The sequence below is a fragment of the Abramis brama genome, assembly GCF_963993115.1.
Source record: "Abramis brama genome assembly, chromosome: 1".
In the NCBI taxonomy this organism is placed as follows: domain Eukaryota; kingdom Metazoa; phylum Chordata; class Actinopteri; order Cypriniformes; family Leuciscidae; genus Abramis; species Abramis brama.
The window spans coordinates 21,703,620-21,727,431 of NC_139963.1; the positions used below are offsets into that span (position 1 = coordinate 21,703,620).

General features: G+C 38.3%; 1 protein-coding gene across 2 annotated transcripts in view; it reads right to left on the bottom strand.

Annotated features, from left to right (window-relative positions):
• The window catches only part of pdgfbb (platelet-derived growth factor beta polypeptide b), a 15,463-nt gene extending 12,407 nt beyond the window's left edge, over positions 1 to 3,056 (bottom strand). For both annotated transcript variants that reach the window (XR_014608910.1, XM_084134607.1), the window contains exon 1: positions 2,159 to 3,056. Coding sequence is in view for 1 of the 2 variants with exons in the window: in XM_084134607.1 (XP_083990733.1) it covers positions 2,159 to 2,227 (69 nt within the window). In the remaining variant the exon portion in view is untranslated. The remainder of the gene's footprint in view (positions 1 to 2,158) is intronic.
• Between the last annotated feature and the right edge of the window lie 20,756 nt (positions 3,057 to 23,812).

A 23,812-nucleotide genomic window follows, 5' to 3' on the forward strand; every position in this document is an offset into this window, starting at 1 on the left:
CACAGCTTTTAAATAAGTTTTGATCTTGCATTTCCATTCGAACAAGAAATTACATTTTCAGAATTATTTTTTTAAAACATCCTTCCATGCAGTGAAAAAGGTGCATGATTTAGAGATGTCATGTCTTAAATTAACTATTAATGAAATCTCTTATGATATGTCTCCCTCTATGACTTCTTGTAGGTTTTTTTGGGGGGAGGGGGGTCACAGAAATGTCATATTTTGATTGAGTGCCTAATGCAACACAACTGTCATCAACGGAAGGGCAAACACATTAGAACCTGCAGATCTCAGGTGCTAAATGTCAACACTCCTTGGTGCACCAATGATGATAACAAGTTCCTGGAGCCTTCGGGCATCAGATCACTGATTCATTTAATAGAATCAGCCATGGTAATTCTTTATGATTCTCCATGGGTGATTTATGATGTTGTGGGTTGCCACAGGAAAACTATCCATAAGTTAATGTTGCAGTAACACTATTCAAAGAGGCTTTGAAGCAATGGGAAGAGAAATCCAATATAGGCCTAACACATGCACAGATATTCACAAACAGTTGACAAAAGGAATTATTCACCCAAAATGAAAATAGAAAAAAAATGGTATCATGCAAAATATGGCTGCACGACATATCAAAATTACTGAAATATCGCACGTATCGCGATATGCATTGTGCATTGCCTATCTGAATGATTTTAATGGGCTACTTCAAAAAGTTTGAGGTCGACACATATAGCAGAGAATAGACTGGGCACACGACTGTTACTTACATGTGACTTGCTTGACGTTAAAAAGAGTTATTAAGCGAAAGTCAATGAAATCTGATGTGTATCAATAAGATCCGTGCATTAGGTCTTAAAGTGACAGCAGCCTAATACAGTAGACTATACCTGCTACTGTCTGTCAAACATCAAAAGAAAAAGAGAAAATCACACACTGATCTTAACTGAACAACTTTTGTAGCTTTAATATGAATCAGTGTAGGCTATATTCAATTCATGGAGTTGTTGGTATTTAATTTTTGTTTGTTTATTGATGTTAAAATGACGTCAAATATCAGATTTGTGACATTTCTTTTTATGTATTTCTAAAACACTGCCGTTCACTTTCAGAAGTTGTAGCGATGCCTTCTTTTGAATGTGAAACATATATTGGTTATATAATTTTCAGTTTTTAATATATTTAAATATAATTTAAATTGATTTTACACACTTAAAGCATATCATATACTGCATATCAAATATCACATTATTTCCATACATCTGTCAAACTACAAAGAGTACCAAAGAGTACAAAATAAACCGTAATAAAAGTATTCCGTAAGACTCTTGTGTAATATTCTGAAGCCATTCAGACTGAAATTTAAAGATTCTCTAGAAATCTTTCCCTTTGAAAAAGCTCTGAAATCTTTTAAAATAAATCTGTGACAGGTCACGTCAGGTTTGATGTCATTGACAATGTCAATTTCTATTGGTCAATGAGTCATAACAAACTATGCAACAATTCTAATATCAGAAATCTATAATGAGATTTAAGAGTTGCAATGGAGGTAAGATTTTCAACATTTAGGTTAAAACATGTAGACGCATCTTGCTTGTTTTAATAACATTTAAACAAATTGTTGCTTCTGAAGTGGGTTGCTATAAACTTGACTCGCCAGTTCAAATATTTGGAATTGAAAATGCAAGAGAGCTACAGCAGAGGGGAAGATTTTCTGGGGGAAAAAACTTTAATTTCGGCTTGTTTCCCAACCCAGACAGCAACATAGTGTCGGCCCAGATCCGGCCCACGTCTGGTAGGCTATGCGTTGACTCCACATGTACCAGATGTGGCCCGGATCTGGGCCGACACTATGTTGCTGTCTGGGAAACAAATCTAGCATGTGGGTCCAAAAGAATATACAGCATGTGTCATATGAAACACACACACACAAAAAAAAAAATTTGTTTGTAAAAACATGAGGGTGAGTAAATAATGACAGATTATTTATTTGGGATGTATATCACCATCAAACAAGTCATAATCAATAAAAAAATAAAATAAAATAAAAACTTACTACTGTGTATTGTTAAAGAATCATAAGAATGCATCAGAAACCAATGAACTCTCACTTATAGGAAATTGAGATTCATTAGAATGTCCATTGAGACGCTCTTACCTCCGCACTGCCAAACCGCAGACACGCCGCCGCAAGTACCGCGAGAAGTAGCGGGATCCGCGATCTCATCTTGCTGCCGTGCCGCTGCGGGGCTCCACGGGACAGCGCGCATTTAGAGAGACGCTCACGAGACGCTCAGCACTGGGCTCCGACTCGAAAGCAAATATCGGGTTAATTAAGCAGCAGTTTGAGTCCCTCAGCGGCTCTGCAGGCTCGACATTCCTCTCAGTGCGCAAACATTCAAATTGCCCTCCACGGCAGAATGAGTCTCTTTTCTGAGGAGCAAGTGGCCCATTTGAAGTCCTTTGAAATGCAGTTTGCGGATTAAAGTGAAGAGGGGTTTTTTTTCCAGGCGAAGCACCAAAATCCCGAATTCCACAACTTATTTAATCATTCATTTACATGGTCCATTCCAATAACGACGCCTCTTGTTATTATCTGAGAAAACTATCATCTAAAATATCTGTTCAGTCATGTGCAATTAAAAAGAAAAAAAAAGAAAAAGTAATTAAATTTATATAAAATGTTTTAGCAGTCAAACAGGACTTTTTTAAATAAAATAAAAAAACGTATTTTATAATATAAAGTGGTGCGCGTGCGGTCCCTTTGTTTGGTTCAAAATTACCACAATTAACAACACATCACCGTTGATTAACAAGCCTATAAAAAAAAAAAGTTAGCCTATATATAAAAAAGGCTTTCAAATCCAAGATGTTCCATGTGTAATTCACGAGGGTCCCGTCGTCTTCGCATTGCCCCTAATGAAAGCGACATTAATGGAAGTTAAATTAAAACAGTTTTCTTATCAATGTCTAGCGCGTGCACGGCCCCGCGCGAGCTGTCTGTGCGGTGTTGATTATGGGACTGTGGCTCTGAGGAGGATTTCAGGGGTCTGTATGTGGACTCTTATCTTACCCTCCCCTTAAAGGCAGGGCTGCACTCACTGAGAAAGAGAGAGAGAGGATGGGAGGTGAGTGAGGAGCTCAGAGGAGGTGCTGAAGTCTTGTTGGTAGAAACATCATTTATGCATGAGAACCAATAGAACATTTTATTATGTTTTCTTATGTTTTCCATTAATACCACTGAAAATATAATATAGGCTATAGCCTATGTAATTTTATTCACCCTCATGTTTTGCTTGCTTTTTTGAAACACTTTTGCAAAATGTTCATGCTGATACTTTTCTTGTAAGCATTCAGCTATCCCATGACACATTCACTATATTCCAAGTATGAAGGCCTTCAGTAGACCTATATTTTATGTCCTATACTAAAAATCTAACTCACAAATCTCATTTGCATATTCACAGTATTCAAATATGCAATGCAAATGTCATCAATAGCAATGTCATTACTTATTGCATGTCAGAATTCACTTCATACAGACATACAAGTTATTTTTACTTGAGATGTTCTTTTATAAATGTGCATGATAATGCAAGAAACATTCAATTCGCCTCTTTGATAAAAAATTGTATAAAGAATGACATAAGCCTGAATAAGTTAATGTGTCATTAGCATAAAATGAATGTGATGGTGGCTGACATATTCTCTCCAGCCAGTGCACTTTTAAATGTTTTCACAGCATTGCCCATGGTGATGGAATCAAAAGGTGCGTCTAAATACCATAACTTGTATGACCTTAAATACCAAAACTCTAAATCTTATGACCTTTCAGATTTGCACAATGGGTGTCCGAGTTATGAAACCAAGTGGTCGGCAGCCTAAAATGAAGTTGACATGAACAGCTCTGTTATACATAATTTAATGTAAATCTTCATGCGTTAGTAAGATTAATTTATTTTTCCCACTATAAAGAACCGGTTTTAATGGATGTTAAAGGTAAATGTCAATACCAATGAAGGATCTTTATTATGAGAGTGTGGTGTGAATATCTTGAGGTGAGGATCTTGAAATGCTGTTGCTTCAGTATGAAGCATTTTAATGTGAAAATGAATCAGAACAAACAAATCTCTTGTAATAAGATCCAGATTTAAGAAAAGATGTTTTATGCTCATATCTGTGATCAAAATCATGTTGCACCAACTCATTTAAAATATATAAAGAAAATTATTTTTAAGTACAGTCATCTTGGATGTTTAAGTCATTTCAACTTAAATTACATTAAACTGACTTAAACAATTTGTTGAATCTTGTATAACATAAAAAAGGTTGAAAATTGCTTATTTTGATGTTTGAGTTAAGCAAAAAAAAAAAAACTTAGAAAAACCAAAATAGCACTTTAATCCCCTGAACTCAAATTGTGTATTTAAAAACATTTGCACTTAAAACCAAAAGATGTAAATGAACCAAGTTTATCAGCAAAGTACTAAAAAAATGTGTGGGCAGCTGCCAACGCCCTCAAACAAAAGAGCACTGTGGTCAGTCAGAACGATGTGCGCTGCCACAGAGACCCATCACTGACACGCGTGTGTGAGCAGATTTCATCAGTCTTATTAGGAAAAGGACAGGTCAAGAGGTCAAGTGTGAACAAGGCTGGCTGGACAACCTCTCGCAACTACTCCAATCTCTCATTCATCTCTCTGCTCCTGTTCTGTTTCCACAGAATTGTGCAGCGTTCATCTTTTTATTCTCTATTCATCTCACGCTGTAACTCCCACACTCCCTCTTTCTCCTTCCATTTCTTTGTCTCCCGCTTCCTCTCTCCTTCTCCACCTCCTCCCTGCCCCCCTATCATCCTTTCATCCTTTTGATATTGCACTATTCCTTGGTTTCTTTCATCTGTAATATGTACCCATTTGTTCAAGTCTGTTCATGATTATGTACTTCTCTTTCAGTCTCTCTGTACATACCAAGCTTTAAACAAGTATTTCTCTGTCAGAAAGGCTTTTGGAACGCAGTCAAACAATTATATGTTTACTCATTTAGATCATTTTATTTCACATATAGTGCTGTATAGAAATTGCACACTTAAACAGGACATTTAAATGGTTCCTAAAGTGTTCTGAAACTGCGTTGCTATACAAGACTGTTAACAGTTTTGGTGAAGGAAAGAACAATCCCATAAAGCATTGCAATAATCAAATTAAAGATGATGGAGTAATATAAAACTACTCATTTAAAATGTTGATTTTATATATATATATATATATATATATATATATATAAACAATATATTTAAGTTTATTGCAAAATATGCATGTACATTTAAACACTTTGAGAGCGTAGAGAGATTGACTCAGTTACGACATTCTCAGTGCTTCATGGGAGCTGAAGAGATCTTTTGGAGCGTTTTGCTTGTTTCGACTCTGATTGGTGGAATTTTCTGTATAGCATCATGGGCAATGTAGTTTTTCACCACAAATTCACTGTAAAAAATGATATGATCAATAAGTTGTGACAACACATGTTTTTACATTGCTTTAACTCATCAAAATAAGTTAAGCAATTTTCAACTTATAGGTTACACAAGATTTAGCTCATTTAAGTAAATTCAATGTAATTTAAGTTGAAATGACTTAAACATCCAAGTTGATTGTGCTTAAAAATGTAAGCGACTTTTTCTTTACAGTGAATACTATGGATTAACAGTAAGGTTGTCTTTAATGGTTTATACGTTATCATTAAATATCAATTTCCCAATGGAGAAAATGAAAGGAGTTCTTACTTCTGGAACCTGACGGATCTCCGTTCAGGAGAAGTTCGCCCTGGCTGGTAAACACCTACGAACTGCCATTGGTTAATCCAAATTAAGTAATAGGTAGGTGTGGCTCTGAGACTCCGCCTTCTTTAACGTGGAAATATCATCTGACCCTCGAGGTCAAACGCAAGTGAAAACATGAACTCACTGGAGAGCTGTATTATAGCTGAAACTCTGTTGTAATTCAAACTGAAATAAACAGTGACACTATTTTTTTATGTTAAATACTGTAAAGCTGCTTGAATTAAAGCAATATCTTGCATAAAGTGCTATAAATAACCGTGACGTGACGTGACTGGAGCTTGTGCAAACATATCCACATCGCTATGATCAGATGCTTTCTTAACTGCTGTTTTCACACTGCTTTTGTGTTTTTGTTATTGAAAGGAAACCATATTTTTACATATATATATATATATTTATGTATTTTTCTAAAAAAAATGAATTTGAAAAAATGAAAAAGAACATGGCTGTGTTTATATAGAGGCCTTACTAGCATGGCTCCACGAATAATTGTTCAATCAAAGCTTAATTCACGAGAAATGTAACCAACTTTTGACATTATGCTGTGATCATAATCACTGTGATCGGAGCGCTGTCTTGGCTGTGATGTCATTATGACCATCTTAGCTCTGGGACAGGATGCTGTACACGAGTAACAGCGGGGCTCAATGAACCGGATAAAGACCGGAGAGGAACACTATTGTTCAACTGCAGAGCCATTACAGCACAAAGCCAGCTGTTGGGACTCATGGGTGTGTTCACTCACAGTCCGAGTGTGGCAGATCAATTATAAACGCCGTTCAGAACTCTATCTAGTCCAGTGAACATGGTCATGCACAGAAGTCTAGATCAGTGTTTCGCCACAGCCCCATCATAAAGCTCCAGTAACCCTTCAGCAACACCAAACCAGAAATATGCTCCTTTTAAATTAAATATTATGCTAGATATAGATATAACTTTACCACAGATATTATTCAAATAGATATTTTTTTATAATAATTCAAAAATATTATACTAGATATTTAACTTTACCACACAAAAATAGATATTTTTTTATAATAATTCCAACAAAGCAATCGATGAAGTTTGAGAAACAGACTCAAGAAGTGGATTCCACTTAAATTAAAGATGTTTAAAAATCTTTAAAAGATAACTTAATGTTAGGATTTAAATTTTAAAATTAATAAATAAATAAATACCGTACACAGGATTGAGAAAAAGTGGAAAAACTATGAAGAACAGTTATAAAACCAAAACAGCAATTTGTCCTACAAATATTGTGCATTACATTATACCAAGGCTGCATTTATTTGATCAGAAATACTGTAAAAACTGTAATATTGTGAAATATTACTAACATTTTAAATAGTAAAAGGCAATTTATACTATTTTACTATATTTTAAAATATATTTTATTCCTGTGTTGTCAAAGCTGAATTTTCAGCATAATTACTCCAGTCTTCAGTGTCACATGATCTTTCAGAAATCATTATGATTTGCGGTTTAAGACAAATTTCTTATTATTGTTGAAAACAGTTGCGCTGCTTAATATTTCAGAAACGTTTTTTTTTTTTTCAGTATTTTTGAATGAATAGTTTAAAATAACAACATGTATTTTATAAAAAAAATTGTAACAATGTAAAAGTCTTTACTGTGACTTTTAATCACTTTAATGCATTCTTGCTGAATAAACCTATTAATTTCTTTAAAACAAATAGCTGCCACCAAACTTTGAAATGGTAATGTATCACATATATTTGTTTTTAATTATTTGAATCTTTTGAAAAGCCCTATCATTTTTAAATTCATAATTTCTAAAAAGTGTCCTAGATATAAAAAAGCGGAACAGCACACCACAAGAGAAAGAAAGCTATAAAATGAGAGAACTGAGATGGAAAAAGAGACAGAGAGAGAGACAGAGAGATCAAATAATAAGTCATATTATTCACTCATAGCATGATGAAGTAATGAGTTTTGACAAATGGTCACTCCTCTGCACTGGACCTTTCGCTGCAGAGTATTTTGAATGGGCCAATTGTCATCATCTCTGCTATGATGAAGAGGCTCTTATTAGGCCTTTTGGATTATATTCATTGATTTGTTCTCATCAAACAACATGTTATTGTTGTCCTCTTCCGGCCAAACTGGTGACTTTGTTCCGAGTGAGTGTACATCTCCTCTCAACCCAAACTAGCTCTGACAAAAGGGAGTTTTCCGTTGCCTAACCTGAACAGCACTTCCTCAGCACACACAGTGCTGAAGTGTCACTGGAATCTTTCCACATTACAAAGGAGGTGTTCACCCAGAAGAATACACACTCCTCACAACCTGTCTAAAATAATAACACATTAGGTTTTCTACTACTCAACAGACAATGTGCATCCCCGAATACATTTGTAGTTCAGAACAGAATACTTGACTCAACTGATTCCAATGGTTAACATGTTGCAAAGCTAATGATGCAACAACACTTTGTAAGCATATTAAAACATATTTGTATTTGTAAACTACATGTTAAACATACACTTGTGCTCAAAAAGTTTGTAATAATAATTTAAAAAAATATATTTATTTGATAAAAAAATACAGTAAAAAAGAATTAATATATTTTAATTTTAAATAACTGTTTTCATTTTGAATATATTTTAAAAGGCAATTTATTCATGTGATCAAAGCTGAATTTTCAGCATCATTACTCAGTCTTTAGTGTCACATGATCCTTCAGAAATCATTCTAATACTTAAAAAAAAAAAAAAAATATATATATATATATATATATATATATATATATATATATATATATAAATGTTTTATTCCAAACTCATTATGACTTGCCGTTTATAACCGATTTTATTTCTATAATGTGACATATTTCAGAGAGAATTTGAAAGGCAAAAAATTGCCATTTTTATCCACCAGCCACAAAAGAAATAAGTGACACCAACTGAATGTGAAAATCATTTCAGAGTAAGGGCAAGTCTTAAAATTTTGATTAAAATTAAACTTCAAGGTTCATGGGACTTTTCTTCTTTCTCCTTCATTCCTCTTCTGTTGCTTCATTATTTCCCTTTTCTTTCTCGTCTTCCTTCTCTCCACACACAGAGGGGAAAGAAACATAAACAACCCAAACTTGGCTTTAATTCTGGATTATGATTTTTAAAAGCACCACCACAAAGAAATAATATTCCATAAAATCTTCTGTTTGCATTTTTTTATATCTAAATTACACACAGATATTTTGTTTGTGGCTGGATGTTTTTCAAGGATGTTTTTAGATTCTGTTGGGAACAGTGTTGAAAAGTGACTCACTCGTGCCATAGCAAGTTAGAGCCAAAAAACCTCTGACCTCTTTTGAGTCTCTTAAATGATCTCAAATATTTTAGCGAGCGCAGTTAACATTCAGCCACAGATAAAGCTTTCTCTGTCTCAAAGAGCAGGATCATCAAGACACACTGTATGAAACATCACAAACTGTACAAGTGTGTATTCACCTAGTATGTGCTAACTAACACAGCATAGTTTTAACTTAACATGTGATACTGTAGCCATGAATTAAGAATTCATTCCAAGTCTTAATTTGTGGCCACGTTTTATAAATTCATCCCCTCATTTTTAATGTCGTAAAATCCAGTCAATCGTGGGAACAAATTCTTAAATCGTGGCCTCAATATCATGTGTGATGCTCCATACATCTGCAATGCCTATCTCTCTGCAAGAGGGAGGGGAAGTTATTTTGAAAGCTTATGAGGGCACATAGATTTAAAAAAATTATATTATGTGCACATATAAATCATTTATAAGTACATCAGTATTTCATAAAAAAACAAGAATGCCCATTTGGATTTCATGGTGTCTTCTAAACTAAATTTCTCATCAAGTTAGTGCATTTTAAGCATTTTTACATTTCTACAAAATAATAACTATAATAATGCAGATTTCAGATCTGTTTTATTTGTGAACTGATGCTCAGCTTTTCTTTTAAATAATCAAATAATTTTCGGATCATCAGATTCAGTCATCAAAGCCCAGTAAACATTGCAGATTAATTTCACCAAGCTCACTAAAAAAAAAAAAACAGATTGTGTTTTCAGGGGTAAATGTGACATGACAAAGCGGTGATATCCAACTAGGTGAGTTGTTTCCTTACTTTTTAATGAGTCTTTCCATTTACACCATTATTTGCTCATTCAGGTACGTTTACACGACAAGTCGCATTTTTCGTGTACAGATGGCAACATTGTCAAAACGATCCCCATTCACACGGATCCGAGAAAACGACTAAAACGCTGTATTATTCATGCCAGGCCAGTAGTTGGCGATGTCACTTTATAAAGAAACACTATGTGCCTTAAGACTGAACACATAATACACATGCGATGCGTGTGACGTCACCGTTTCCACAAATTCACATTTTTGTAGTTTACACAGAGACGATAACGGTATTGTTTTCAAAAACTTCCGCTTTAAGGCCCCTAAAACGCTGTTTTTGTGTAAATGAACAGCCAAAACGCATGAAAAGTGTTCCATTTTTAGTTGAAAATGATGTCGTGTAAAAGGCCCCTCAGACTGATTCACATAACAAGAGGCGGGACTTATCGCACAAACAGCCAATCAGCCAATCAATAGAGGCACTGCCTCCTCTCCTGTGATTCCCCATTCATCCTGATTTACACACTTTTTAAAGTTCTATTTCATAATATTTGCATTATTTTATTTATGTACTGCGGATTATTTTCTCATCCAATTTTTTTTTGAGGTGGCACTGCCTCCCTTGTCTCCTCGGAGGAAATGGCCGTCACACACGCATATATTGTGCATGGTTGATTGCCAACCATGAACTACACAAATCTGTGCAATGTCTGATTTTGACAAAGTTGCTCTTGGTCATAAAGCTGTCACAAGCAACATTATGATTGATGGCAGCAGGTTTTTGATGAGGTTGCAGGTGTCTCACTGGAACGACTGTAAGATTGAGACCTTCTGTTTGATTTCAGGCATGTGTTTGTTTCGCTGGGAAAATCCCCAGCAACAAAACCCCTCCCCCGGTGTTCCTCCCACCATGCCAGCCAAACAGAGACAAAAATGCACAACATTCTCACAGACACAAACATACCAAAACTAACTGAAGCTGGATTCACACAGCTCCTAAATTGACAATCATGTGTCCTTTGTTCCATGTTAGTTATAAAAAGTATATTTCTATTTCTTGGTGATGATTAGTCAATGCAGTGTTATCATGCACTCGGAGGTGTTAAAGTAGGCCTACTCGAGTAGTACTTCACTACCATACTTAAGTATTATTTGGGGGAATCTGTACTTGAGTTCTGTTAAAACCAAATAGGCTACTTCTACATTTACAAGGAAAAATTATACTTTACTCCATTGCAATTTCATTAAAAGTACATATGACTTAAATCATTTCTCAGTTATTTAAAAATATATATTTATATCTTATATATATATATGAAGAGTTCAGATGCAAAAGCCTCTAAGTGCCATCTGAAATTTTCTTCTAGAATGATCATTTTTATCAAGCTCATATATTTAAGTTCAGCAATTTCAATTAAATGGCAATGAAAATAACCTATTAATTGTCATTTAAGTGAAATTACTGAACTTAAATATACAAGCTTGATAAAAATGATCATTCTAGAAGAAAATTTCAGATGGCACTTAGAGGCTTTTGCATCTGAACTATTCATATGTATATATATATATATATATATATATATATATATATTAAAATCTTAATGTGACGAAGGTCAGTAAATGACAGAATGTTGATTCGACTTGATTACTAGTTTAAAAAAAAAAACTATAATCAAATGTCAAACGTCAAACCAATCTAAAATCATCTGCTGAAAGTTTTAGCTGAAAATATTCAGGTAATAGGTTTCAGGATATTGGTTTACTTTAACGTCTGCTGTGAGTTTCAAATAGTCAGAACAGTGAGAAAAGAGTGATTTTGATAGGTTTAGTTCCCTTTCAGTACGTTCGACGCTCGACGCTGGTCCCTCTGTAGTGGACCGACCAGCCATTTCATTCGGGGTCCCTCCAGAGGACAGGATGTCCATCGCAGCATCGGAGGGAGAGCTGGGCTCTGGAGATGACGACTCGGCTCCACTGCCTCCCTCTGGGAGACCAGGGCCACCCGAGCCAGATCCAGAGATAGCAGCTATGCTAAAAAGGGCCGCCGAGGCGGTAGGGCTCGTCTGGAATCCTCCACCGTGTCCCGAATCGTCTCGGCTGGATGATTGGTTTCTCTGGGGTTTCCAGCACCTTTCTTCCCTGAAGTGCTCTGCCCGAAACCATCTTAGTAGTATCTCCCCCCTCACTACCCTTGATGGAGAAGTGGCAAAGGGTTACGAGGCTATCCATCCAGTGGAGCGGTCTGTCGTGATTCAACTGTGTCCGGCGACCGCTACCTCATGGAAGTGGGATCCTCGTCTCCCCTCTAAGGCTTGTAAGTTCTCGTCCGTCCTTACGGGCAAGGCTTACAAAGCCTGGGGGCAAGCCGCCTCTTCTCTGCATGCCAGGGCGCTGCTTCAGGTCCACCAGGCCCAAGCACTCATGAACATGCACAAGGGTAGCCCAGTTGAGCCGTGAGCTCATGGGTGAGCTCTGCACTGCAACCGACCTTGCCCTCCAGGGCACGAAGCACAATCAGTCTGGCGATGTCCACCTCTGTTCCCGCTGAGCCACCGCAGCAGTCTTCACCCAGGCCTAAGCGTGGACCTGGCCACAGACGGCCCACTCCAGGCGCTGCCAAGCCAGGTGGCAAGCGTCAGCACAAGTGTTCCTGTGTGGGCCACTCAGGGATGGAGGAAGCAGCTCTTGGAGATGGTCACGATCCACTCCCTCCCCCCGGTGGAGGGACGGGTGGAGTTCTTTGTTTGTGTGTGTCTGTTCCGCCTACTGGTACCTACATTTTCAAAGAAAGAGCAATTTCCTCTGTTCCTGAGTCGTCTGTGGTACCCTTGGTCCTCCTGGGCCGGTTCGTTGAAGCACTAGAAAGTGCTCCCAACCGATCAAGCTGGTTCATCCGTACCAGCAGAATCGGCTATACGATTCAGTTCACCTGGCATCCACCCATGCTCAGTGCTATTTGTTACACTTCGGTGTTCACCAAATGTGCGTCTTTCATGCGCGCGGTCATCGCATTCCTACTGGCGAAGGATGCGGTTGAGTCGTCCCTCCAGCCGATATGAAGATCGGCTTCTATAGCCCGTACTTCATTGTACTCAAGTAGGTGGTGAGTTACGATCAATCTTGGACCTGTGTCTCTTGAATCGGGCCCTTTACAAAGCTTCCTTTCAAGTTGCAAACACAGAAACGCATTTCCCAATGCTCCATCCCCCAGATTGGTCTGCAGCGTTTGAACTGAAGGATGCCTACTTCAGATCTCTACCCTTCCGCAACGCAACCCATGCCTGTGTTCTTATGTTTGAGGGATCGAAGTCTCAGTACAAGTCCCTCCCTTCGAGTGCTACATAGCCAGTTGGGTCTTCAGGTCAACTGGGGAACAGTAAACTCGTCCACGGACTGAAGATCTATTTTCCGGTTTGGAGGTGGACTCAGTCTAACACGTCCCTCAAGAGGAACATGTCCGGTCGGTGCTAAACAGAAGTGAGAAAGGGTCCCACTGAAACTTTTCAGAGGCTCCTGGGGCATATGGCAGACGCAGCCGCAAATTGGTCGGCTTCCTCCATATGAAGACCGCTTCAGCACTGGCTTCGTGGACGAGTCCCAAGGTGGCCGTGGCACGCTCCATGTGACAAACACCCGGCCTGCTGCCAAACTCTCTGCCGTGTTCAGACCTTTTGTTTCTCCAAGGCCAGATGCCCCTAGAACAAGTATCTGCTAACACCAGCTGAGGGGCCAAGTATAACGGGCATGCAGTAACGGGGGTCTGGGCAAGCCTCCAACTGCATTGTCATCCATTGCCTCTAGTTGCTAGCAATACACCTTGCTTGATGCCGCTGCTCAGCAAGCCTGCACTGCTCAGTACAGCGACCGTTGCGCTACGCTTCCCTCGCATGTCGCAACTCGCCCGCCACCTCCTCCTATGGAGTCAGAAGCTTCTGAGGTTGCTTCATCCACTTTAAGTTCCGGCCTGCTCAATCGTGCCGCCGACAAGGCCTCACTACAGCCTGTGGTCAAGGAGAATGGAGACTCCATCCCCAGCTGTTCTGGGATCACTTCGGGCCGCACAGTTACATCTGTTTGCCTCTCCGAACTCGTCCCATTGCCAGTTGTTTACTCCCCGACCGAGCGGAAGACCCTCGGCATGGAGACACTGGCATACATCTGGCCCCGAGGCCTATGCAAAAAAACAACATTGTGCTAAGTCAGGTAGGAGAAGGAGCAGGTCTTCTTAGTTGCCCCTTAATAGGCCCAACTGGACCTTGTTCCCCCAAACTTATGCTCCTCTCGACAGCCCCTTCCTGACCCATTCCTCTGAGACATCTCAGGGACGGGGCACCGTTGGCACCCGCGCCATGCGGATGTTCAGGTGTCTACCTCAAAATGATCGAAGATACCATCACTTCTGCGAGAGCACCCTCTAAAAAAATGTGGCTTGCTTACGACCTGAAGTGGAACCTGTTTGTTGAATGGTGTTCTTCTCACCGAGAAGACGCCCTAAGGTGTTCGATCACTTCTGTGCTTTCTTTCCTGCAAGATGGGTCGGAGCGAGGGCTGTCTCCCTCCACCCTCAAAATGTATGTTGCCTTTGTATTAACACACATCATGATGCAGTAGATCCAAATCTATGGGGAAGCACGACTTGATCATCAGGTTCCTGAGGGGAGCAAGGAGGACTGAATCTGCCTTGCGCCCCCTCTAGACCTTCTTGGGACTTATCTCTGGTGTTACTGCACTCAGAGACCTCCCCTTGAGTCAATGCAGGCAGCTGAGTTAAAAATCCTGTTTTTAAAGAAACAGTTCTCCTGCTTGCTTGCCTCTATCAAGAAGGTAGGGGACCTGCACGCATTTTCAGTCAATGAATCGTGCCTGGAATTCAGGCCGGCCAACTCTCACGATATCCTGAGACCCCAGCCTGGATATGTGCCCAAGGTTCCTACCTCTCCCTTAAGACGGGACCAGGTGGTGAGCCTGCAAGCGCTGCCCCGGAGGAGGCAGACCCATCCCTGGCTTTTCTCTGTTCCTTCCGTTCCTTGCGGTTATAACAGGATAGAATGCAAAGCCGCAGGACCTCAAACCAGCTCACAGGGTGCCTCGCTGAGAGATCTTTTTAGAGATGCGGGCTGGGCGACACCAACACATTCGCTAGAATGCGAATTCGCCATTTGCTTTCCGTGGGCTCCCTTTACATGAAGCCAGCTTCACTGTAAGCCTGGTTCGAAGTGTCGGCTTGCTGCGCCATTCCTCTCCTATGGACTGTATATGTGCGCCATTCTTGCTCCAGTTGAGTTCCCCTTTAGCTGAACCTTGTTCGGTTTCAAAACCCTTCGGCATTTGAAGTGGCGGAGCGTCCGATGCTAGGCCTACCACTCGTATGCACTGGTGGAAGTTGTGCTATGTTGCAGCACAGGTCCATATGTTGTGATCTTGTGACTTGATCTCTATGGCGATCCATATGTGTATTCTTCCACGGTACGTCTCCCTGCGGCAAGCCTGTGTTTTCCCTTGGCAGAGCCTGCTCTGCCATCACTGACCAGTTGCGTCTCCCCCTGTTATAGGCTGGAGCCACCAAGTGTAAGAGGTACTTACACTTTTAGTTAAGAAGGAATTTGAGTATCTGTACTTTAACTCAAGCACAATTTATCAGTACTTTTCACCCTCCTTTATACACAATGGCAGAATCCGTGATACACAACGCTAGCTACATAGATTTTGTTCACACACTGTGTCTTTCTGAGCATATTATTGTCACATGACTTGTTTGGGCAAAGTCACTACTTTTTTTTGATGCACATCTAGAACTTTTTTGTAAATTCTTATTTATTTCTATTCTTACTGTTTCTGCCATTTCTTAGTACCGGTTTACTAGTAGTGTTAGCATTTTATTCTGAATTCAGGTCTTCTTACAGACTGAAAAATGTATCCATCTCAAGTGAGTGTAGGCCTAAACATTTTTATGCACATCTTTGACATTTTATTTTCATCTTGGTATTTCCGTCTAGCATTCTGTTATGCAATATCCCAAAATCCATATAAATATAGAGACATGGGATAAATATAGAAACATCTTACTTTTTTCTGGGTTTGAGTGTCTGTGTTAGTGCTTCCATTAGTTCTGGCTATAGTTTTCTCCAGCATGTGCTCTCTGGTATTGGGTGACAAGTCTTGGTATGTCTCACACTCTTTCTGTTTTCTGTTAAGATAATGTAATAAATTAAATAATTTTTTTATTTATGTTTTCTGAAGAAAACTCAAGTCAGCAGGGCGAAAACTGTTAAGTCTGAGCACTTAGAAAAGTAATAGCTGACTTTTGCTCAACATGCTGCATGACTTGAGGTGTTATTCATGTCTGTACATGTTTTGTCTCAAAATGTATTGTGCCCCTCTCTGATAATTGTAAATAATAATAATACTAATTATAAATATTATAATAGATAACAATACAAGTATACACTATTGCCACTAACAATAATAATACAAAAAAATATTATATAAATATTTTTTTTGGCGGAAGCATTTGATGGAGGTGAAGTGGTAGGCGGAGTTTCCTTTGCAGCGCTACGCAGCAGTTCGCCGCGAGTCTTCAAACTACAAGAGCAGCAGGTAATGTTAAGCTAATATGGAAAAGTTACATTTATCCTACCATGCTACTGTAAAAGTTGCGACAGCATGCGAGTTATGCTTAACTAAAATAAAAGTATTATAACTCGATTTCAGCCGCATTCTGAGTCTGACAATGTCATTCGTTTTTATCCAAGGCATGTGTTAGCTTTGGGAAATACATCAAGTGATATGAAATCTTAAGTCCATGTCCAACTCTAAATTTTAAGGAATTTATATCTTTGATTTCATAGTAACACTTTACAATAAGGTTCATTTGTTTAGGCCTATTATTCATGGATTAACTAACCATGAGAAACACATTTGTTACTGTATTTGTAATAATACACCTGTTAATTGTTTGTTCATGTTATGTTACAGTCAGTGCATTAACTAATGTTAACAAATACAACTTTTGATTTTAATAATGTTTTAGTAAATGCTGAAATTAATATTAACTAAGATTAATAAATGCTGTAGAAGTGCAGTTCATTATTAGTTCATGTTAACAAATGTAACTAATGAAACGTTATTGTAAAGTGTTACTGATTTCATGATATTTAACACTTATGCATATAATACATAAAGTGTACAACATCAACATTCCCAATTATGAATTCCTCATAATTGCCTTCTTGATTCTCACTGTTTTGTTTGGGAAAGTAAATAATATTTAGTAATATTATCATATTTTCCCTATTTTTGTTTGATGTGCTTTGCATTCTAATTGTATCAACATCTTTTCATAGAATGCCAAGGAAATAAAGGATAAAAAAACCAAAGAAAAACAAAAACAAGGAACTCTTATTTCTTTTTCTTTTTTTGCCTGGTCCTTCCACCCCTGCCCCTGAGGAGGTCTGTGCACTCCCACTGCCACAAACACTCAGACGTGTTAAGAGCCGAACATAAATACTTAGGGTTAGGGATTTCATTTAAACATTAAGGCCCAGTTTCACAAACAGGGCTTAGATTAAGCCAGGATAGGCCTTAGTTCATTTAGGGCATTTATAACTTTTATAAATGTGCCTTAGAAAAAAACATTACTTGTGTGTGTCTTGAGACAAATCAATGGCGATGACATTTTTAAGATATGTCAGTGCAAGTTGCTTTCAGTTAAAGGGTTAGTTCACCCAAAAATGAAAATTCTGTCAGTAATTACTCACCCTCATGTTGTTCCAACCGCGTAAGACCTTCGTTCATCTTCGGAACATAAATTAAGATATTTTTGATGAAATCTGAGTGCTGGATCACTTGTCCATAGGCTGCTAGGTGACCGAAACTTGCTGGCCCAGAAAAGTTATTAAAGAGATCGTTAATATAGTCCAAGTGACTACAGTGGCTTAATCTTAAGTATATCAAGCGACGAGAATACTTTTTGTGCGCACAAACAAACAAAAATAACGACTTTATTCCACTATTCATTTCCTTCTCTCTGGGCCTCGTAGTGTTTTTGCGCAGCGCGTCTGTGTTACACGTCATCACGCATCACACACATGACCAGCGTCGGCCAATAGTGAGCCTACATGGTGACGTGTAACACAGACGCGCTGCGCAAAAACACTACGTGAACCAACTAGAGGCAGAGAGAAGGAAATGAATAGTGGAATAAAGTCGTTATTTTTGTTTGTTTTTGCGCACAAAAAGTATTTTCGTCGCTTGATATACTTAAGATTGAGCCACTGTAGTCACTTGGACTATATTAACGATCTCTTTAATAACTTTTCTGGGCCAGCAAGTTTCGGTCACCTAGCAGCCTATGGAGAAGTGATCAGCTCTCAGATTTCATCAAAAATATCTTAATTTATGTTCCGAAGATGAACGAAGGTCTTACGCGGTTGGAACAACATGAGGGTGATTAATTACTGACAGAATTTTCATTTTTGGGTGAACTAACCCTTTAAAACAGCTCAAACATCTTTTTTTTTAAAGTGCAGTACAAGGCAGGGCTGTCCACTATCGCCACTCGTCTACACAATTGCAATTGAACCCGTAGCCATTAGCTACTATCTACTATCTAATATCTACTAATATCAAAAGGACGGGGAATTTAGAGTACAAAGTATCTTTATATGCGGACGATATGTTGTTGTACATATCTGACCCATCCTCGAGTCTTCCAAATTTATTAAATTTACTTAATGAATTTGGTCAGCTCTCTGGTTATAAAGTTAATTATCAAAAGAGTGAACTAATGCCAATTGGCTCCATGATTACAGATGTGCTCCCTTCTTCAATCCCTTTTAAGATCACTACGACACAGTTTAAATATCTGGGGGTCTGGTTTACACAGAACTTTAAGGAGCTTTATAAATCCAACTATCAGCCTCTTTTAGCTAGTCTGAAGCAGGATTTTGAAAGATGGGACTCCTTGTAACTTTCCCTAGGTGGAAGGATTAACATCATTAACATGAATGCTTTGATACATTTTCCAATGTTTGCCAATATTTTTTTTTGTAATTTAAATACTCAAATTAAAAGTTTCATTTTGAATAAAAAACGTCCTAGGGCAATGGATAAAGTATACGCAGCTTAGGTGGTCTTGCCCTGCCGAATTTTCTATATTACTACTGGTCGGCGAATATCAGGGAAATTCTATACTTGTTGGGGGAAGATGAGAAATCATCCATTCAATATAACCCTCTGTCAGTAATTATGCTCTAAACTGCCACTGGCACACTCAGTGTCTAACCTTACACTCTCCCCAGTTGTACTACAAGCTATAAAAATGTGATGTCAGTTCAGACGTCATTTTGCACTTAACAATCTTCCGCTTGCCTCGCCTGTTGTACAGAACCACAAATTAATAGTAATTAAGTAATCCGGAGAATACATTAATCCTCTCAGGCACACGATTGTTCAGTTTAAAATTGTACATCGTCTTCATTGGTCTAAGGACAGACCCTACTTGTGACCGATGTAAACAAGCTCCTGCTACTTTATATCATATGTTTTGGTCATGTCCGAAATTGCTAGAATACTGGGGCTAAATTTTTGAGACCTTTTCTAAAATGTTTGGTAAATTCATTGCTCCAGCCATGTCGACAGCAATATTTGGAGTTGTTAGTCAAGATTATAATTTATAATCTAAGCAGATCCCAGTCTGATGTTATTGCTTTCTGTTCACTTCTTGCCAGAAGGCTAATTTTGTACAAATGGAAAGACTCTTCATCTCCAACATATGGACATTGGATTAAAGATGTGATGTCATACAATTGGAAAAGCTTTGATGTTCTATGAAAGGGTCAAATAAGAGATTTTTTATCACTTGGAAACCTTTTCAGACCTTTGTGGAGAAAACTTCTGCTAAAGAATTATTATAAATGTACATGTTTGTATATTATTATTGTTTTTATTTTATTTTATTATTATTATTATTATTTTTTTTAATTGGTCTGACTGTTACATGGGGTTGGGGGGGGGGGGGTCCTTATCTGTTCTGTTATATTCTTGGTTCTTTAATGCTTTGATGTATAATGTATATTTTTCTTACTCTTTTAGTAAAAATAAATAAAAGAAACATTGAGGGGGAAAAAACAGCTCAAACATGCTGTCTAGGACTATAGGCTTAAGTCTTGTCTGTGAAACCAGAAGTAAAAGCATTAGCAATAATAATACTTAGGCTAATCATCAAGTATTGAATAAAAAAAAAATAATAATTTGTAGGTCAAAGTTGGCCAGAATGGTAGTCGTGCCATCTTGCAATCTCTTTATTTTAAGCTGTCTACGTCGACCCAGTTACAGTGTATTGTTGTGCGTTTCCCACTATTGTAACGGGGATAAAATCTAATGCTCAACGGACACAAAAGAAACATTTCAAACTATATTCTGAAAACCATTGTGTGTCTCTGCCACCTCAGATGGACGGCAGTATCCATGTCTGGCTCTAAAATGCAGCAGTAAACTAAATGCAAGCCATCACTCACTAAGCGTGAAGTACAAATTGTTTTTTACTTTAGGACAGCGGCAATTGGAGGAACATGAATGGTCTGTATATTTGTGATGATATACAAGATACAAGATTGCTTGAAATACGCAGTTTTGATCTGTGAACTTTGACCTTGTTTACTGCCAATGACAGTGGCGCAAAACCAATTGAGAATATGTGTTCTTCATTTTTTTTTTTTTTTTTGTGTGTGTGTGTGTGGGAGGGGGACTTCCACACTGTGTATTAATATCCTCATGCCTCCATGGTTACTCCTCTGCCAGGAAACACATGACCTAAGCACACCTCCTCAAGAACCCTGCACCTTCCTCTCTGATGTATACTGTACACATGCACATAGATTCAACTCCAAACACTGGCTTACTGCAGTTTCAGATCATGGATGTGAGGCTTGCAATTTGGCTTGGATGATGATTGGATTTTGGAGTGCATGATGTTCACTGCAATATTTCAAAAAGGTGTGGGTCAACACAAACAGCTCTGTGATACTTAAAAGTGTGTGTGTGTGTGTGTGAGAGAGAGAGAGAGAGAGAGAGAGAGAGAGAGAACACTTCCATGAATGACTAACAGGTGCACACTGTTGTATTTCCTCCTATGGACGTCATCTCCCACTCTTCATTCTGTCTTTCCTGTTTGCACAACAACTTCCTGTGACCTGTCCTGTTATGTTGATCGATAGCCTGTTCTTGTGTGCTTGGTTTGTCCTTTTTAGTGGACTTACAGCAGTTTTAGAACTCTATCCCGTTATGTCTGGTGTGGAGGAGCAATGTTAAGAAAGTAAAATTATTATATTATCATGTTATTGTTTTTCAATTAAACAGAACCTTTTTACAAAAAAATACATTATTATTAAAAACACTTTAAAAAAGAATCACAATAATTAATACTGATGATAGTGGAAAAAAATGTTGCCAATAAAGCAATACATTCAGGATAGAGTAAAAGTTTCCTGCACTTTTTACAACTACCTGACCCTTAGCTGTTACTGCTATTGTATCTTAATTCATGTTTAAGAAAATTACCTGTTGCATTGTGTGTTGGATGTTGATGTCCCCTTCAGGGGTTTTAACTAGCTAAACAGCATTAAATACTTGGTCAAAGAGAATCACCTTACACTCTTAGGTTTCTTAACTCAATTTTAAAGAGCCATTTATGCCAAAAACAGGTTTTATAAGAAGAAATGTCTAAAAATAATGCATAATATTTTCATGGTTAACAGATTATTAATGTTTTATAGGCTCCTGAGTAAGTTTACGAGCTGTTTCATTCATAACATTTTATTTAAATTAAAAAGGAATTTAAAAAATAATGATCCCTTTATGGGAACCCCTAAAAACAGAACAGAACCCTTTAAGGTTCTATATGGAACCTTTTCTTCTAAGGGTGATACTAGCCAGCCAGCTATGTTTTGGAGAGTAATAGGAAATACACTGAGTTAGCTGGCGTCAGGGCAGGGCTCGCTGATGTTTCCAGCAGCAGGGAAGGGCTTTCTTGAGGCCTTCAAGCTTGAAGGCAGGGCTCTCTCTCTAAGGCTTTCCACGTTGGGGTTGCAAAGCTCTCTCACACTCAAACACAAAGCAAATTGTAAGTGAAAACAATGCTAGCTGTCTGACCGTCTCAGGGAGGGTGGGCAGAGAAGCCTTGACTGGCCTAGTTTAGACGACCCTGAGATGGCCAGACAATAGTCTTCAATAGAGCAAAATACAACACAATGCAATATTCAATATAATCTCCAGACATCTTAGATATGGGTCTAAAAACCAGTCCAAAATGGTGCTGTATAGAAAAATACTAAAATTGGATATATCCACTTCCAGACTTCTTCCTCTTTGGTGTTGTTTTGGTCAAGCCTTTCAACACTCCAGATCTGGCCTTGACCAAAAGACTGAAGGTTCTGCTCTTTCCATTGGAAATAGTCCCCGAGGATGTCCAATCCTTCTCCTAGAGGACCACTTTCCTGCAGAGTTTAGCTCCAATCCTCAGTAAATATACCTGGACTAGATAATCAAAGTTTTCAAGACTACTCTAAACTTCTGCTGCTCGTAGAGGTCCACTTTCTCCAGAGTTTAGCTCAAACCCTCATTATTCAGTAAATTCTTGAACAAGGTAATCAATGTCTTCAAGACTACTTGCCACTTCTAGTCTCCAAGGATGTCCAAACCTGCTTCTAGAGGTCCACATTCCTGCAGAGTTTGGATCAAGCCTGAAATAAACTCACATGAACCAGGCAATGAAGTTATACCAGGACTACCAGGCAAGTGTGGTGGAGCATTGGAGCTAAACTCTGAAGGAAGGTGGACCTCCAAGAGCAGGACTGGACACCTCAATTGTAAAAAATCTCAGGCTAAGAGTTCATAATTTGTTTGTCTTTCATATTAACCTTCTTAATTTTGAAGGTGATTCATTTTGACCTTTTACTTTGATTCTAGGGGTAAATTAGAACGGGGAACATGATCCTGGATCAACACTTCTACATGGATTTGCTTGTGGTTTTCAGTCCCGATCATGGGGAGCCTTCGCTCTCCACATCTCTCTTATCTGACACACTTATTTCAGTTCATGGAGCAAAAAGAACCAACAAGAAATAAAAAAAAAATAAGCGTACTTAATACCTGCTAACGCTGCAGTATGCAGGGAATGGGACCAGAGGCCATTATGGATGGATGTCAATGGTGGAGAGGCTTCACTTCGCTGAATAAACAGTTTTTTTGGGAAAACGGCTTATCATTTAATGAATCGACAGCCTGTTGGCTAATCTTCCACATGTTTGCTCTTAAACATTCGTTTTGGATTGATCTATTTTTAGAGGTTACACTGAAAAAATGCTGTTTTATAACAGAAGTCACGGACAATTCATTTCTATGGTATCCGCAAACAGTAAACAATACATGTTGCAGGACAGAGGGTCTCCAAGAATAGAGCTGAAAACCCTAGATCTCCTAGGCTTGAAGATAATGAGACATTGATTCAAACATGGGTTAACACACTGGATTTTGCCTTTACAAATCCATTATAAGACACTATCCTCATGGTGCAGGTGGGTTGAGGATAAATCTAGATTGAAAGTTGTGTTAGAGCAGATGCATAAAATTGGGCTATATCTGTAAATGCTTCCTATTAGTTGGCTAAATTTGAGTTCCATACAGCCTAGGGTAAAAAAAGAACCCTCTGTGGTCTTGTGTTTCTGCCATCTGGGGTTGGCATCCATTACGGTTTTTTTAAGGTGGGTCAAACTGAAAAAAAAAGTAGAAACCTCTATAGCAACCAATGCAAAAGGTCTGACATCAATCAATTTTTGGCACTCT